The sequence below is a fragment of the Borostomias antarcticus genome (genome assembly GCF_949987555.1).
Source record: "Borostomias antarcticus genome assembly, chromosome: 33".
In the NCBI taxonomy this organism is placed as follows: Eukaryota; Metazoa; Chordata; class Actinopteri; order Stomiiformes; family Stomiidae; genus Borostomias; species Borostomias antarcticus.
The window spans coordinates 2,682,527-2,699,590 of record NC_140266.1 but is presented as its reverse complement, the minus strand read 5'-3'; the positions used below and the strand labels follow the sequence as shown (position 1 = coordinate 2,699,590).

The 17,064-nt window shown below is 47.4% G+C and overlaps 1 protein-coding gene across 1 annotated transcript; it reads right to left on the bottom strand.

The window, feature by feature from the left end:
• Window positions 1-10,187: 10,187 nt before the first annotated feature.
• Window positions 10,188-16,151, bottom strand: tamm41 (TAM41 mitochondrial translocator assembly and maintenance homolog). The gene is made up of 8 exons (XM_084460666.1): window positions 16,007-16,151; window positions 15,294-15,476; window positions 14,739-14,831; window positions 14,448-14,598; window positions 13,831-13,976; window positions 12,091-12,256; window positions 11,359-11,421; window positions 10,188-11,204 (listed from the first exon to the last, which is right to left on the bottom strand). The coding sequence occupies exons 1-8, from the start codon at window positions 16,142-16,144 to the stop codon at window positions 11,128-11,130; spliced, it is 1,017 nt and encodes a 338-aa protein (XP_084316792.1). The 5' UTR covers window positions 16,145-16,151; the 3' UTR covers window positions 10,188-11,127.
• Between the last annotated feature and the right edge of the window lie 913 nt (window positions 16,152-17,064).

Here is a 17,064-nt window from a genome sequence, read left to right as displayed (position 1 = left end):
TTTAAAATGTCAAAATGACATAACAGCAGAGAATCAATCAATCAAAATGACATAACAGCAGAGAATCAATCAAACAATCAATTGATTGATTGAATGTGCCTAGTAATAATTCTATCAGAAAGGTACAGTTTAAAATGACATAACAGCAGAGAACGGCTTTATCCAGTTCTCCACAACAACCCCTTAAGTAAAATGTCTGTCCTTCACCTCTAAGTCAACACAGGTGTATAAATATTAACAGAACGCCTGAGGATCAGTAGCTTTTTCCTCTCTGATTAAAATAACCAGTGTGAAGGATCAGTTAAGAAGGCAAAAGCCAAACGTGCCAGGCTGGTACGAGAGCCCGTGCATAGGGCCACGTTGCCATGGTGGCGAGGCCCCAATCAGAAGCCTCCATGCGTTGGCTGGGGTTCTGCCCCCTGATTGGCCTGGCGAACACACACTGAACTGAGGGGCCGCCGTCACCCAGTGTTTGTATCAGTACTTTTTTTTTATCAAGTAAAATAAATGTTTACGTAGCATGTGCAACTGTGCCAAGTTCATTTATCTCACAAGCTTGTGAGGCTTTTGGTCCTATCAAATGTTATGAATGTTCAAGAAAAACATCTTTTCCTTTTAATTCCAAAGAAAAAAATCGACTAAAACCTGCCACGAAATATTGCCTTTGGCAACCGTGCTGAAACAGCAACGAGGAAGGAGAGAGAGATTTAAACTGCTGTGGTACAACTCAGCAGCTTTACACCCTGTTACCTTTAACCCTTCTCAGCCACCAGACAGTGCAGCAAAAGGATCATTCAGGCCTGATGCCATGGTTTTCAACTGATCTCTCTCACCAGCGAGATTACAGATCCTCCTTCTAACTTCCCTCTCGATTGTAAATGGGATTAGAGGCTTCTATTCACACCGAGGACTTCACCCCTCTCCCTCACAACACACCCCTCCCCTCTTCCTCCCCCCACCCCCCCTCCCTCCCTCCCTCCTCTCAGAACCAAAGAAAATGGTTCTCATTGGTTTTTGAAGAGCCATTGTCTCATATTTCACACACTCAGAAGAACGATCCACGCCAAGCTAGAACAGTGTCCCCATTCAGACAGCTGCTGGTTAATCCATTGTCTTCCATGGTGGGTAGTTTCAGGGCACGGCGACGGCCCACAAACAGGATAATTGGACTGGCTCAGTCAACACAATGTGACTGGACCAGCAACTGGACCATCAACTGGTTTGAGTTGAATCAATGTGCAAAAAGATGCACTAGTAGAATAACCTGTTAGTACAAGGTGACAAGCATAAGCCCCTACAGCATGTGAATAGATGATTATTAAATAATATTCATTATTCACATCTATTCCCATGTTGTGTCTTCAGAACAGAAACAGAGTTTAATCGAGTAATTACGTTATTGAACCCTGATATCAAACAATTTGATAATATAATAATTGTCATTTGTTGATGTCACATTGCAGTGATACTGGAAATCAAATGCAAAACTTGTACAACACTAATACTGCCAAGCACAGTCTAAGGTGGAAGAACTAATAAGGGTGTCCCTCTGTCCAGACCTGTGTTCGAGGGTTAGAGAGCCACACATGACATCCCCACAGTGGCTCTGCTCTGACATGCACAACTGAGTTAGGCAGTTGAATGATAATACACAATTCACCCACAGTGGAATACAGGCGTTAAAGGGTCACTTTGTTCACAGTAAAAACCTGCTCTTGAGTTGAGCAACCACGCTAAGGTGATTAATTATTATGCAACACATCTGTAAAATTCCACTTTTCTACTGAGGGACATGTTTTTACAAAGAACACAGCCAACAAGCCAACAAGTCTATAAAAGCAGTTTTACAACCTTCCTCAATGACAAGCGGTGAGTAATAGTGATGAAGGACAGAATCAGAAAAAAAAACTGCATTATTACGACAGTCCCGGTGTTTTCGTCTGCGCTGTTATGTGTTGTTCTTTCGTGTAATTTTGTGTTTTTCCGATAAAACCGGCAGTTTCTTCACCAGAGAGGAACTTATGAACATAACAGAGTCAACCCCTGCAGACTTAATACCCAATTTTCTACCATGGAAATCTTGGACATTTGGGTCAAAGGCGCTCTGTGGACGTCAGCTCTGCTTCCTCCTCCATCCTCCCGCTCACTCTGGAGGGCGTGCTCTCCCCTCTCCCAGCTGCGCGTGCCCCACCCAACCTGCAGGTGGATCAGAGACTTCCTGTCTGACAGGAAGCAGCACGTGAAACTGCGCAAGCGCATCTCTGACTCCAGGACCATCAGCACAGGCTCCGCCCACTGCGTTCTTTCCCCTCTACTCCATCTCCACCATCGAGTTCATCCTCATTCCTCGCCTCCTCCATCACCATGTGGTTCTCAGCCGCAACAGACAAAGACAAAGGCGGACTGCAGCGCATCATCCGCTCTGCTGAGAGGATGATTGGCTGTAGACTGTCATCCCTACAGGACCTGCACGCCTCCAGGACCCTGAAACGGGCCAGAGAGATCGTGACTGACCCCTCTCATCCTGGTCACGGTCTCTTTGACCCACTCCCCTCTGGCAGGAGACTGCGCTCCATCAGGACAGGGACCACGCGCCACAAAAACAGCTTCTTCCCCCACGGCCATCACTCATCAACACGGCTTGTCCCCAAGATGACCCCCCCCCCCCCCCTGACTCTATACCCCCTCACCACTTGCACACGACCTCTGATTGATCCACATACCACAACGGCACACACACTGCACTGTATACATATAACATCGCTCATCTATCACACTACACACACACTGTACATACACTCACAACACTGCATTTTGTATATAGAACATAGATTGCATTTGTGCCTCCTTTTTTGTGCCTTTTTTTTTTTTTTTTTTTACAGTATATCGTCATTTGTTTGCACCGTATTTTTTTTGCGCCACTTTTGTATTCTGCATTTTGCATTTGCACCGTCTTTTGTACTGTTTTGAACTGTCATGTCTTTGCACGGTCCGGTCCGGTCCGGTCCTGCACGTTGTCCTGTCGTCTGCAACAGCGTATGTCTTATCCCTAGTCAAACTCCTAGTATGTGTGAACCCTATACATGGCTAATAAACAGATCTTGAATCTTGAATTATCTACAACTGCACCCTGCAGTACCTCAAAGGACCCCTAGGGGTCCGGTTGAAGATCTCTGCCTTAGTAATATTAGACAGACAATGGACATTGTATTATTGTTGTAAATTGCTTATGTTTTGTTGATGTTTGTGTTTGCTTGTGAGCTCGTCGGCACTGGAAATGAGGGAAACCTCAATTGCCCCACGAGTTTAAATAAAGGTTTGAAATGAAAAGACAGAAACAGCGTAGCTCCCTGTTAGGAGTAGAGTCCTACTTCCTGTTGAACAGGCTGAGACGCCTCTCGGGAGAAGGTGTGTCTGAACAACAACAAGGGCGACTGACTTCAACGCCCGGCTTTTTAATAAAGCTACAGAGCGCGCGGTGACAGTGACAGCAGTGGGGCACGCCAGGCCTCCTCCTCAGGGACACTCTCCAGCCACACGTACCCAGGACAGGCATTCACACAGGGGTCACACAATCCACCAGGAGGTCACGCTGCTCCTGGCGAGGTCAAGATCTCGGATCTCTCTAGAGCAATATCATATCATACGCACTCGCGGCGAAGGTTAGAAGATCGCCGAATGTATTTGTAAAAGCCAGCTCACTCTTTCACCCCTGAAAAAAAGGTTCTGTGAAATATTTACATTGCGATTCCTGCTACGTCGGCTCTGGCGCCGAATTGAATCGTTACGCAAGTGCTATGGGATACCGGCAAGCAGAGGATGTGTATGGCAATCCCTGCTAGGAAAGGTTACTCCCTCACACACACATGCATACACACTCACGCACACACACGCACGTACACACACACACAAAGGTCCCACAAAGGTATGAAACTACAATACAGCTCTGCTTCCACAGTCAGGATCACATGTTGTTTTCATTGTTTTGGAAAAGTAACCCGATATTTCCTACTTGGGGGGTGGAGGAGGGGTGTGTGTGTGTGTGTGTGTGTGTGTGTGATGAGCACACACCAGTAGTAGTGGAGAGGAACATTTCAGCACTACGGTAGAGAAACAACCTTCAACGAGCCCTTTAAACTTTAGATTCTACATTAGAATATGAATATATGACTATATTAGTGCTAACAACACGAAGCCCTCCGTCTACTGTACGGTCTCTCATGGTTTACGCTGAATCAGCAGAGCCCCGTCTCGCACAGACGACCCGACCCGACCCGAACGGTGCGAGTCCTGCATTCCAGCGCTGCTCCTCGTCTCTGTGACACGGTGAGCCGGGTGCACGACGCCCCGCCTGACCCCTCGTCCTCAGGGGTCAACGCGCGGGGTCAGGCTGAGCCAGCCGTCCTCAGACCCGCTCGCAGCCCGTCTCTGACCCCGGGGGAGGGGAGGGGGAACTGGGCCACGGCAAACCCAGATGACCCCTGAAATCAAGAATTTCTGTGCAGTTCAATCCACATTTCCCCTGAAATCCTTGAAACCAGTAAAGGCAAAAACGTATCGAGAACACAGGAAGAGATCCTCGCGATTCTCTCCGCTACAGCTCGGATAAACGTGCGTTATTACAGGTACGGTGCGCAGGCCGCTGCAGCTGACATGCAAATCGGTGTCATTTGTCGAGCAGAAAACCATGCCACGGTTAGGAATGCTTCCTGCTTAGTAACTGCTGCGTTCTAAAGGTCACTGCACCAGGAAAACTTGCTCGACAGAATAAAGGGAGTGTAGAGCTACTTTTAGATCCGACATTTATAAGCTCAGGAACGGCCCTACGATAACTCCGTCCTACGGGGAGCACCGGAGTGTGGCTCGGAGGCCCTGCGGTCTATCGTCTTGGACGTGCTGGTGTCCTTCGAGGGGGCAGACAGAACTGTGCCAGGCCTCCAGGGATGCTGGGTGGCCAGTTAGGATCTCGCAGTCAAACCCCAGAGGCCCTGTGGGCGCGTGTTCCAGACCCCGAAAATATCGGCCAGCAATTGTTAGACAGGATGGAAACGGAGAGAAGAGAAAGAGAAAGAGGACGAGGAGAGCGACCTATATCATGGATCCTTGTCCATTTATGTACTTTCTGCATAACGGCCAGGGTAAGGCAGGTATCCGGGGGGCGGGGCGGGGGGGGTGTTACCCACAGTGCAACAGTAGCCATGATTCCAGATCTCTTTATTGTTAGGTCCCTTCAGTTGAGTGAAACGCTCAGCTTCTGGCCGTGGTCCTGCGCACCGTCGGTCTCACCCTTCCAGTCGTGACAACCAGCGTCTGGAGGCGGTCCTGGCCCCGGTCCGATGACATCGACGCCGCTTTATCACAAATGCCAGCGCTGCTCCACTCACAGAGGGCGTGACCCCACTATCTATCACACCGTTACACCACAAACAAAACAGAAAACGTCGGACACGTCAGCAGACGTGCTACCGTGCAGAATGTCTCATTATCACCCGGGTTATTCCAATTCCAGTAGTGCTTTGACTCGGGGCTTCTTCGCCTCAGCGGCAGCTATGCCGATGTCTATCAAAGAACAACAACAAATGAACGGCATCCACAGGCGGCATACCTCTGAGGGAGGATATCTCAAAAGCACAGGCTGGCATGTGTCACGACGGGACCTCGCTGACAAAAAAAACGTGGGCCGAAATCCTCACGTACGCTATTGTGAGAGAGTTACAGCTGTAGCTATGGTAAACATGGAGGGAGAGATGAAATGCCTGAGCTTCTTTGCATTCACTAACGCGAGCGAGCCCATTAGCCTGGTAGCAGGCTCTGAAGTGTGTGAGTGATGAGAAACAGACTGGAGTAAAAAAAAATATTTAAAAAAATAATGAAAAACAATAACAGTTTGTTTTTTTTAAACACCCTAGCTGATTGTTTCTTCCGTAAAAGGCACCCCGACCCGGCAACCCTTGACCTGTGAACCTACGGCCAGGATTGACCCACGTTTGTCTGTGCTCTTAATTACCGACCGCCGGCCCTTTCCAAGGCCCGACCCCGGGAGCCGAGAGGGGGAGGGGAGGTCGGCTGGGTGTTTGGTTGTTAGGCTGCTCAACCGAGGTTTCATTTAGTCACTTCACCCCGACGGAAAGTTCTCCTTCGTTCTAAAACATCCAACGGTACGTGAACCGTGACGTGTGAATGCCGTGTGTGCGTGGGCCTACCGCCGTACATGCGTTTGTCTACACAACGATCACCTTCTGGAATGTTCTCATGCTTAAAGATCCTATGAAACACTTCCTATGACAACCTGGTGTTTGTGAAAACACTGGACATGTGAGCCTCATGACATAAGTACAAAAAGGGAGCAGTTACACAACCCTGCTCGAACCCGTGGCTACACAGCCCTGATTTGTTCTGGATCTAGGATCAGCACGCTCCCAAAAAACACTCTTAAACCCCTTGAAGAGAAGCCGCAAACTGACCTGAGACCAGCGTGGCAGGGAGATGTAACCCTACGAGGCCACCTGAGCCCGGCGCCGCTGTAACGCAATCTGTGCTGTAGTGACAAAGAGCTGCCGAGGCACGGAGACAGGACACTCCCACGCCAGAGTGAACCTACGACCCCCCCCACGCCAAACCCCCCCGCCCCCCCCTCAGGCACTGGGCTCACACCTCTGCCCCTCCCCGAACGTCTCACCCAAACCACAGGGAAAAGCGAGACTGACCCAAATACAGGCTCCTCTGGAGACGGATAGCGTCACCCTGGGCCCGCACGAACACGGCCGCTCCCGCGCAGCGTCACCCTGGGCCCGCACGAACACGGCCGCTCCCGCGCAGCGTCACCCTGGGCCCGCACGAACACGGCCGCTCCCGCGCGGCGCCGGGGAAAACCGTGTGTTTGGACATGCCATGGAAACGACAACAAAAGAGAGGAGAGGAAAGGAAAGGTCGGTCTGACGGAAGAGGGCAAAAGAAAAGAAAATTCCCCCCACTCGCCTCAAAAGGTCAGCTTCCTGTTTGGTCTGCCGTGCAGGTGCTCAGGAGCAGCGGGGGAGGGGGGGGGGGGAGGGGTACTGTTCGGCACACGCAAGTACTGTTCGACACAAACACACCGGACGCAGGCTGCCCGCCTGGATCGGGGACAGAGAGCGCCGGCCGCGGCGGTTTCGTTCGTTTTGGGGGCGGTTCCTGTTGAAAACCAACGCCGCCGATACTCCGCTCACACCGGATACATCAGCCTGTTTTTATGAATGTGTAACGGGCTGGGAATTATCATCTTATCTTGTCCTGTCCTGGTTCGAACCACGTGCATATTCTAGCTGAGAAACAAGGTGTTACCCAAACACACGACTGAACTGGGCCTGGGAAAACAGTATTGCAGAAAAAGCGTTTGCAGATTTTGCAACATGTGCCCATCTATCTTTAGTTTTGACCCCAGGAAGATTAGCTGTCGTTCTGCGACCACTAATTGGGATCCAAAACAAACATATTAGTCAACTCAACTATTCACGGGAGTCCTTATGTGTGAAACGGGACAGTGACAGGTGGAATCTACAGGGGTATTCTAGGGCATAAGGGTAGAAAACCAGCTCCTGGTTACATTCCTAGGGGTAGCTCTGAGTCAGTGTTTTCCTTTTGGGCCAATGGGCCAGGTTTCCTAGGCCAGGAGCCGTGGACTGTTCCAAGAGCCTCTCCCTGTAGAGTGTTCTAGCAAGTGTGAGCTCCAAAGGTTTGTCATAAATGCAGACGAGCAGGCGGAGCTTCTGGGGCCGGCTGGTTCTGGCCAACTATTGTGGAAACAGGTTAGGGTGTATTGTGTTTGGACAAAGAGGGCATGCATGACCCAAAACAAAAAGTGACATCAGCCCTGAAGAAACAAAAACCCAGCAGGGGACTGGAGAGCGGGGGAGGGGGGGGGGGGGGGGTTGGGGTGTATCCATGCCGTTCCAGAAGCATGTAGGTAGGCAAGAGGAATACCATGGCCTTCTTGTGAGAAACAGCCACCGTTAGAAGTAAGTCTTTACATGAATACACACACACACAAACAAACATGCGCGCACAAGTTCCAAGAAAAGTTCTCTTACACGTTTCAGAACACAGCACCTAAACATCTCTCCCAGAGTGTGTGCTGCTCTTCTCAGTCTAACAGGGGCCGCACTCACAAGTGCCTCGGGACGCCGACTACAGAGGTCAAAGGTCAAACAGCTAAAAATGCCCCTCGCCAGAAGAAAGCAAGTGAATACAAAGTTACGAGGACAAACTCTTCCTGCTGTGGTGCATTAATCCACAAATAAAACAAACCTGAACTCGGCAGCTCGATTATCGCAGATCTTTGAACACAGAAGTGATTCCTCCTCGGCAGTGATAGAGAAACAGATTTCACTCCGACTCGGTCGCCTGCTGGGTGGGACTGGCCTCGTTTTTTTCCCCCTCCTTAATCTAGGAAGGAATTTTCCTTCAGCCAGAAATCAGGCGTGATTATGTGTTGAGGCAGACATGAGGGAGTGACTGCAGGGGTTAGCCCATAAACACAAGACCATTTCCACTAACAACTAGCACCTTCCTTTAGCTACTATAGTGGAGATCTGAAAAGGGATTGGACAGGGTACTTCCACTGTGCTTGATATGTATGCATTCAAACAGTTCAGGTCAGCTGAAGGTGTTTAGGGTAGGTGCCAGGGGTGGTTTGTGGACCCGGTGTTTCATCTGAAGCGAGTAGTCGGACAAGGCGGCCAGACCTGGAGTCCTTCCAGCCCGTTTCATCCTGCTACTGACTTGAGAGGAATGGAACCGCTGCAGCCAACAGAGATTACATCAGCCCGTGTTTAATAGGCCCACATAGTGCACAGTATGCTCGTTATCTGTTGCCCTCATGTGCCAAATCACCACTTTGACATATTTTCAATGCTTGTGAACTTTTGAGTATTCAAATAGGGAAATGGCAGTTGGTGGTGGTTATCCTCATTTGCCTCTCCTTGCTACAGTACATTTCCATGACGGCAGTCTACCCTAAAAACAGATTATCTGATGACAAAGATGGGAGAAGAGCAGAGGACAAACGTCTTGATCCAGGTGGACTTATTGTGTACTAAGTATTCAGAAGGGTATTACAGGACTAGCCTATGCCCATCTCTGACTATCCACCTGGATTAACAAGAACACCTTGCACGTTCAGAGAGCATAAACACAGAGGACTATAGGCATTAGGGGGGGAAACAGGTCTTCTCAGAAGCAAACTTACGTTTCTCATCATCCGCATGCACTAACGACGCTGCTCTTGACAAGACATCCAAAGGCGTCTCCATTCTTGACAACCTGAGTGGGGAAGACACTTTGTTTTACAACTGTAAACTTTGTATACATTCAACATTTTCTTACAAGTCGGAGGCCCACACGTGTAGACTATTGTGACTAAGCTGAGCAACTAAAGCTTAAAATATGAGGTCTACTTAACCCCAGTCTGCCAAGTGGACAATGTTGTGTTGATCACTAATGATACTTTGCAGAATAGGCTCTGTGCACCAGCTTCACTACTTCCTAAAAGTCACTTGGCATTTTTATTTCCTGTCCTATATGATTGGATTAAGTGATTAATCAGGTGTGCGCTGGGTCTGCCGCACACCTGATTAATCACTTAATCCAATCATATAGGACAGGAAATAAAGATGCCAAGTGACTTTTAGGAAGTAGTGAAGCTGGTGCACAGAGCCTATTCTGCAAAGTACCATTAGTGATCAACACAACATTGTCCACTTGGCAGACTGGGGTTAAGTAGACCTCCTATTTGAGCTTTAGTTGCACAGAGCCTTATAGGCTAACGTCGCCTCGCGGACTTCATGAATGGATAAAATCACCCTCGCGCACTCCGTGGCTGTCTCGCGCTTCCCACACTCAACATTCCAAAGATACCTTTCTCGCATTTTTTCAAAATAACGACATTTTATTAACACTTTACATAAAGAATGATTTTGATTTTGCATGTTTATTGACTAGTTTATTTAATTGTATCCCTGAAATAAAATACTAGTTTTCAAGTAGCCCAGGCACGTCGTTTAGTGAAGTTCTCAGTCGGTCACTAAAATAAAACGGTTGGACACTCGGCTTAATATGACGCGTGCTTTACAAAATTGACAAACGGCTACTTCTGATCTCAAAACTTTATTTACACCAATACAGAAATGGTAACAAACAATGTTGCAACAGCTTTCACCATCATAGCCTCGACTTACCACCTTCAAGCGCCACTTTGGTATCTTCGGTATATTCGCTCTGATGGGATTGAAGAGTAAACCAACCTCGGACGTAAATCCAAATAAAAATGCCAAAAAGAAACGTCCCTTTCCACCTGAACAACAATAATGTTCGCCGTGGAAGAAACTTCGCAGCCTCGTAAACGAGGAAGAGGGAAGAATGTTAGGAATGATGGAATTCTCTTCCTAGCAGGTGGTGAAAGTGAAGGACTCCCATTGGTCGAGGCTCAAAGCAATGATATCAGCATAAATTATGCTAATGAGACTGCATAGTTTATGCTAATGAGACTGCATACATTATGCTAATGAGACTGCATCACATCCCTCGAGGCGACTGAGATGGAGTGGAGGCACGTGCAGAGCCAGCGTTTCTTTATTACATACATATAAATTAAACAACTAATAGGCACTAACAGTGCGTGATCTGAGCGTGTAGCTTTATATACAGACCCAGTCAGTGCTTTAGAATGGCCTCTTGGTTGTCCACAAGCCTCAAATGACTCAATTGTAATCATCACCATTCCATAAATTTAGCCCTATCAAACAGGAAGGATCTCTGTGAGGAACAGGTGCCTGGTGAGAGGCTATTAAACGAATGAGTAGGAGCACGCATCACCAAAGTCTCATAAATCAATGGGAACATGACACAAATAAATGACAGATCCCACTTGACCACACACATGCAGTATAAGCTACCACACCCTCACGAACAGGCACAGTGACAAGCTTTCTTAAAAGGGACGAGCTTTCTTCAAAGGTGAGGGGAGCCATACAGTCAACAACGCATTCCACAAAGTACTGTATGGTACTGATACAAATCGGGCAGATGTTTGGTGGGTTTTGTGCGGCGGTCCGTCAAACGTTGAGGGTCAAAGGGTCAGACAAGGACCGAGGATCAAGACGCCTTCCTCCTCCAGCCCTTCCACATTTTATGAAGCTTCTTGGAGCTGTACGACACCGTTTTCAGAAGCCCTGTGGACGGCCCGAGAAGATTTGTGTCAGAAAACAAAGCATGTCTAACTAATCATATTCAAAACACAGAGCTCACAATCAGTCTGGAGAAACATCCAGTTTTGCGCCGCACATCGTAACTGCATGCTGTACTTTCCCAGTAGGTAAACCTCACCAGCGGTGGCTATGCCTTTGATGCTTTGCGTTATGCTGGAGGACTTCACTATCGACCATAAAGCTGGGGAAGGGAAACAAAAAAAGAAACATGAATGTGTGGAATGAAAGACCCTGTTTACACCTGGCATTAAAATGCGTTTTTGGTGATCGGATTGCAATCTGATTGTGCTAAACCACATGAAAATACAGGTGTGAATGCGCCCAAAACGTTTTGAGGACGGATTGCGATCCGATCGGCCAAACCACCTCCGGAGGTGGTCAGGGACGCATTTCGACCACATTGAATAGAAGTGTAAATGGAAATGCGTTTTTAATCCACATATCAACAACGTGGGCGGAAAGATGTAGCCGTTGGAACGCGCCGGTTCCAGACCAGCAAGGAGCAGGCTTCCATGGCAGCTAGCAAGAAAGCATTAAAATGGATCCTGGTCAAGGTTGGAGTTCAGACGAGACAAAAGAGTCTACTCTCAATTTAGTCAGACGAAAATATGTAATAATATATAGAACAAACAGGATGTGACGTTCGATTGTCAGCCGGACAGAGTCGATCGGATCTCAAACGGATCGGGTTGAAGGTAATCGAAACGCGTATTAATGCCAGGTGTAAATGTAATCAGGCTAAATCATTATCTAGATACGATCTCGATAGGAGACACATTTTAAATGCGAGGTGTAAACGGGGTCAGAGAGAGAACGTGGAGAAGGAACGGAGGAACCGTCAGCGCTGTACCTTGTTGTACTACGGAGCCACAGTCCGGGTCCTGGGCCACCTGTAGGAGGATCTCCTCCACGTCGCGGTTCTTCCCTGGGGGGTCCACCAGCCGCGTGATCCTCTGCTGCAGGGTCCGGGGCAGAGCCATCAGCTGGACAAACTGACCTTCTGGGCTCTTATCAACCTGGGAGAGAGATACCAGCACACAAGTAATACATGTCTTCTTTTTTTTATATATGAAATGAGCGAGAACAGGGTAATTCATGTCCTGGGCAATAGGCTCTGTGCACCAGCTTCACTACTTCCTGAAAGTCACTTGGCATCTTTATTTCCTGTCCTATATGATTGGATTAAGTGATTAATCAGGTGTGTGGCAGACCCAGCGCACACCTGATTAATCACTTAATCCAATCATATTGGACAGGAAATAAAGAAGCCAATTGACTTTCAGGAAGTAGTGAATCTGGTGCACAGAGCCTATTGGTCATCTTGACAGAAAGTTCTCACAGTTATGACTTTATAAAATCGGTAACACTTTATTTGAAGGAGTGTGCATAAGGCTGACATTAGCGCTACGGTACATGACATGTTCAGTGTGTAGGAGTAGCTAGCCTAACATGGTGGTTGATTGGTCACACTTTCTAGTTCGTTCTGTAGTTTTGGAAGAAGTAGGAGTGTTAAAAGTATCGTCCTATTTTCAAGCGGTTGAGAACACGCGAGGATAACTACTCCCATATCATTTCAGCTAGCCAGCTAGTTTGCTTTCATAAGGACATTGTGCTTTTAGATTAACTTGGCTAGCTAGCAAGAAAAAAATATTATTGGATAATACCAATTAGTGTAGTCTGCCTATATCATGCTTATTCACTAGGGCTACATCTATCATGCCTGCCCTATTTTGAAACTACCTTGTCATGTTCAGACTGGGCCCATTTGTGTCCACAGTGGAGGAGAGCAGAGAGGAGAGACCACCGAGAGGAGAGAGCACGGAGAGGAGAGACCACAGAGAGGACGAGATGTGAGGAAAGAGTAGGGGAGCAAGGAGAGAAGCCAGATGTAGAGACAGGAGACGAGAGCAGACAGGAGCCTCGAAAAAGCGAGTTTAAATGTCTATGAACATCTGATAGTGATTTGAAGGGTAACCCTAACGGGTCTGTAGTCTCAGCTGTGTCACAGTGGGAGGAGAACCTGCGTTTTCTCTGAAACTTACTGACCCCATTTTCCATTATACTCCACAAATTGAAAATAATAACATAATGGCAAGGATATTTATTTGCCGTAATGTACAAGCTGCAGTTGTCATGTATAATGAAATGCTCAGTGATGATCAGTGAGCAATTTTTCTATTCTCATATGCAGCCTTCCACCCCCACAGGCTGGTCCCAACGGATCAATCCAGGGCTGAATTTCTTTCCCTGCGCACCCCTGCTGCCCGTCATGTTTTTTGCTCTCCACTCCCTCCCTCCCTCCCTCCTTCCCTCCCTCCCTCCCTCCCTCCCTCCCTCCTTCCCTCCCTCCCTCCCTCCCTCCCTCCTTCCCTCCTTCCCTCCCTCCCTCACACCCTCCCTCCCTCCTTCCCTTCTTCCCTCCCTCCCTCCCTCACACCCTCCCTCCCTCCCTCCCTCCTTCCCTTCTTCCCTCACTCCCCCCCTCCCTCCCTCCCTCCTTCCCTCCTTCCCTCCCTCCCTCCCTCCTTCACTCCCCCCCCCCCACCCCCCCTCCACACACACACACACACACACACCCAAATGTTCTTACCTCAAGCCTTCCCTGTTGAGGCTTGTACACCACATGTGGGCACTCCTGCAGAATAGTGCTGTAGAGGATCCTGAAGTGCGGCAGGCTGTCCTTGACTATGTTTGCAACCTTGGCCTTGTCTTCTCCGATCACCATCCTGAAATCCCCTTGAAGGGGGAGAGAGACAGCTGCTTCACCACTGAACTCAGCTGAAATGAACTGGGCGAATTTCAAATACTCAAGTGTTTGTGTGGGGGTAATGGTGCATTCGTTTGTGGTCGGAGGTGGCAAGTCGCAAGTGGCAAAATACCTACCTCCGACCTGTGTGCATTCGAGCTATAGCGAATGATATGATGATGATATGATATGATATTGACGTCAGCCGGCAACTGGGGGCTGAGAAACATATCCGAATTTGCGACGAGGAAGTGCGAGTTCATGCGGTGTTTTATTTAATCATTCCTAGTAGCAAGTCGCAATTTGCCACCTCCCAGTTATAAACGAACGCACCATAAGTATGTAAGTGGGAGAGTAAGTTGAAAGGGGTACTAAGGGACAGGAGAGTGAAGTCACAGACACAGTCGTCTGTGTGTGTGTGTGTGTGTGTGTGTGTGTGTGTGTGTGCGCGTCCTAGTCACCAGAGTAGGAGAGACCAGCAATCTGGAGGAAGAGCTCCTCCTCAGAGAAGCTCTCCGGCAGCATGAGGAAGGAGGCGCTGACTGCACTCTTCAGGTTCCCCACCAGGGCGGCGCGCAGCTTCCCGTTCTCCCCCTGCACTACGATCTTCACCTGCATGGAAACAACAACAACAACAACACACAGGGGTCAACACACAGGGGTCAACACACAGGGGTCAACACACTCGTACCGTTTCACAGCTACAGATGGGTCTCCCATCTCCTATCATGAGTAGACAAACACAGACTCACTGGTTTATGCAGCCTGCCAGCGATGTACAGCGTCTTCCAGTGAAGCAGGTCGTCAGTCAGCGACTCTGTGCTTATAACCCCATACTTGATAGTCTGTTAGGACGACAGGTCAAATGATTAAATAAGGGCGGCTGTAGCTCAGTTGGTAGAGCGGGTCGTTCAATGATCGAAGGGTCAGTGGTTCGAATCCCAGCTGTACACATGTCGAAGTGTCCTTGAGCAAGACACCTAACCCCAAATTGCTCCCACTGAGCAGGTTAGCACCTTGCATAGCAGCTACCGCCATTGGTGTGTGAATGTATGGGTGAATGAGAGGCCATTGTAAAGCGCTTTGAGTGCGGAGTAAGGTGGAAAAGCGCTATATAAGTGCAGTCCATTTACCATTTACCGTTTAGAAATTTGTGATGGGTCACTTGTTGATCAACCTAAGTCAGATTTACTTGTCATAAAGGTGTCATACACATACACATCATACAAGTATTACTTGTGCAGTGAAATGTAATTGCTAGCTTTTAAGTGTGCTTAGTAGTAGATGTATCAGTGGCTGTGCCTCACCCTTCCATCCACGGGCACCAAGGTGTTGTAGTAGACTGCAGCTCCATAGTCATTCTGGATGTTGCTGATCTTCTTTGGTCCCAGGAGCTTCAGGACGGAGTAGTGTTTCCTGTTCTGCATCAGGTTCATTGTGTGCCAGGTGACCGGGTCATCCACAGCGAACACAAAGTCCAGCATGTTCTTCTAAAACAGTGACAAAGTCAGTCCATGAACATTATTAAATCAATTCATAGATCAGGCCTTGTTCTTGTAAAACTGACCAAAACAATGTTCCAAAAATAACCCAAATATATTATTATATGTCTTTCCATTTGAGCAATATGTGGTTTCATGTTAGGCAAGGCAAGGCAAGTTTATTTATATAGCACATTTCAGCCACAGGGCAATTCAAGGTGCTTTACATGAGACATTAAAAGCATTAAAACAAAAAGCAAGACATTATAGACATTTAAAACAAAAGGCAGGACAAATTAAAAGCATTAAAACAAAAAGCAAGTCATTATAGACATTTAAACAAAAAGCAGGACAAATAGAATACAGGAATAAAAGTTACAGTGCAGTATACTGATAAACATAGCTCCTCTTAGAAAATGTTAGCCAATTGGCTGAGGTCACAACACAGCAGGGTTGCAAGAGGTGACAATGCCAATAATGTCGCTCATTGACTAGATACACTTATTTCAGACTGAACTAATCAATGCCAAATGACTTACCCCCATTTGACCTTGGTTGGTTCCAGATTGTTTGAACACGCCTGATCCATAAGCGAATGCTAGACTAATGTCCTGGGGAAACAGTGAGAGGATCCTTCGGTAGAACACACTTGTGTTCTGCAAAGCTGGAAGAGACATGTTGGGCGTGTTGACAGCGACCAAAAACACGAGTTAGAGAAAGGACCTATGCATAAATACTGAGAAAGACATTTCGTGTTATATGCACGTCTAGTTCTCTTATTCTATAATACTGTACATCAGTTAGCTCAACGCTACTTCACAGCTAGCAAGCTACTCGTTCTATGCTCGGTTTGAACAGAGGACTCTAGTCGAGTTACTGCCACCCTGTGGTTCGGAGGAATAATTACGCACACTCGCCACAGTGAGCCATGATATTTGATGTAAAATGTTTATTCTAAAGGGCTTCAATTATAGGTTCAGGTCTTTTTATCATATACATAACTAAAAAGGTCTTAACGATATTATTTTGTATTTTGACCACTTTGTATTTGGTACACATGTTCGTTTTTGCCGTGTTTCCAGCACAAATTAGCAACTTTTACAAGAACCGTCATTAAATAATAAAATACCAGACCAAGCTCAAATCTTTCTAATCATCATACATATTTTTTTAAATGAAAAATACAAATTATAATAATCATGTTTGTGATTGTGTCCCCGAAATTACTTTCCACCTTGTTAGTTTGTAGGCTAGTTTTTCTCCTATAACCAGGCCAGGTCCAGCCTGGCTTATGTGTGTGGCTGGCTTGTTTGTGTTCAGGGCTGGTTAACAAGATTGACCAATTTACCACTGAAATATCCTTTCTGTGTGTGCTCTTGGAAAACGTTGACGTAGTGACATCTGGCCACTATGCCAAGTGAAGATACAGCAATTTAGTTGGCAGGGAATCAGTCTTAATGGTAATATCATACGCATGGGGATATGAGACAACTGCTAATTAAGATTAACGAGACGCAAGACCTTCGCCACTCTTTCACATTCCATTATTTAACCCTCAGCAAAGTTGCTTTCTGTGGTAACATTTTCTCTAATAGCT

What these genes read in the sequence shown, in the direction of transcription:
- tamm41 (XM_084460666.1), bottom strand. Translation starts at nt 16,144, where the DNA reads ATGTCTCTTCCAGCTTTGCAGAACACAAGTGTGTTCTACCGAAGGATC. An exon ending in CTGGCAGGCTGCATAAACCA is followed by an intron (nt 14,599 to 14,738) that starts GTGAGTCTGTGT and finishes GTTTCCATGCAG; the next exon opens with GTGAAGATCGTAGTGCAGGG. An exon ending in TGCTGGTCTCTCCTACTCTG is followed by an intron (nt 13,977 to 14,447) that starts GTGACTAGGACG and finishes TCCCCCTTCAAG; the next exon opens with GGGATTTCAGGATGGTGATC.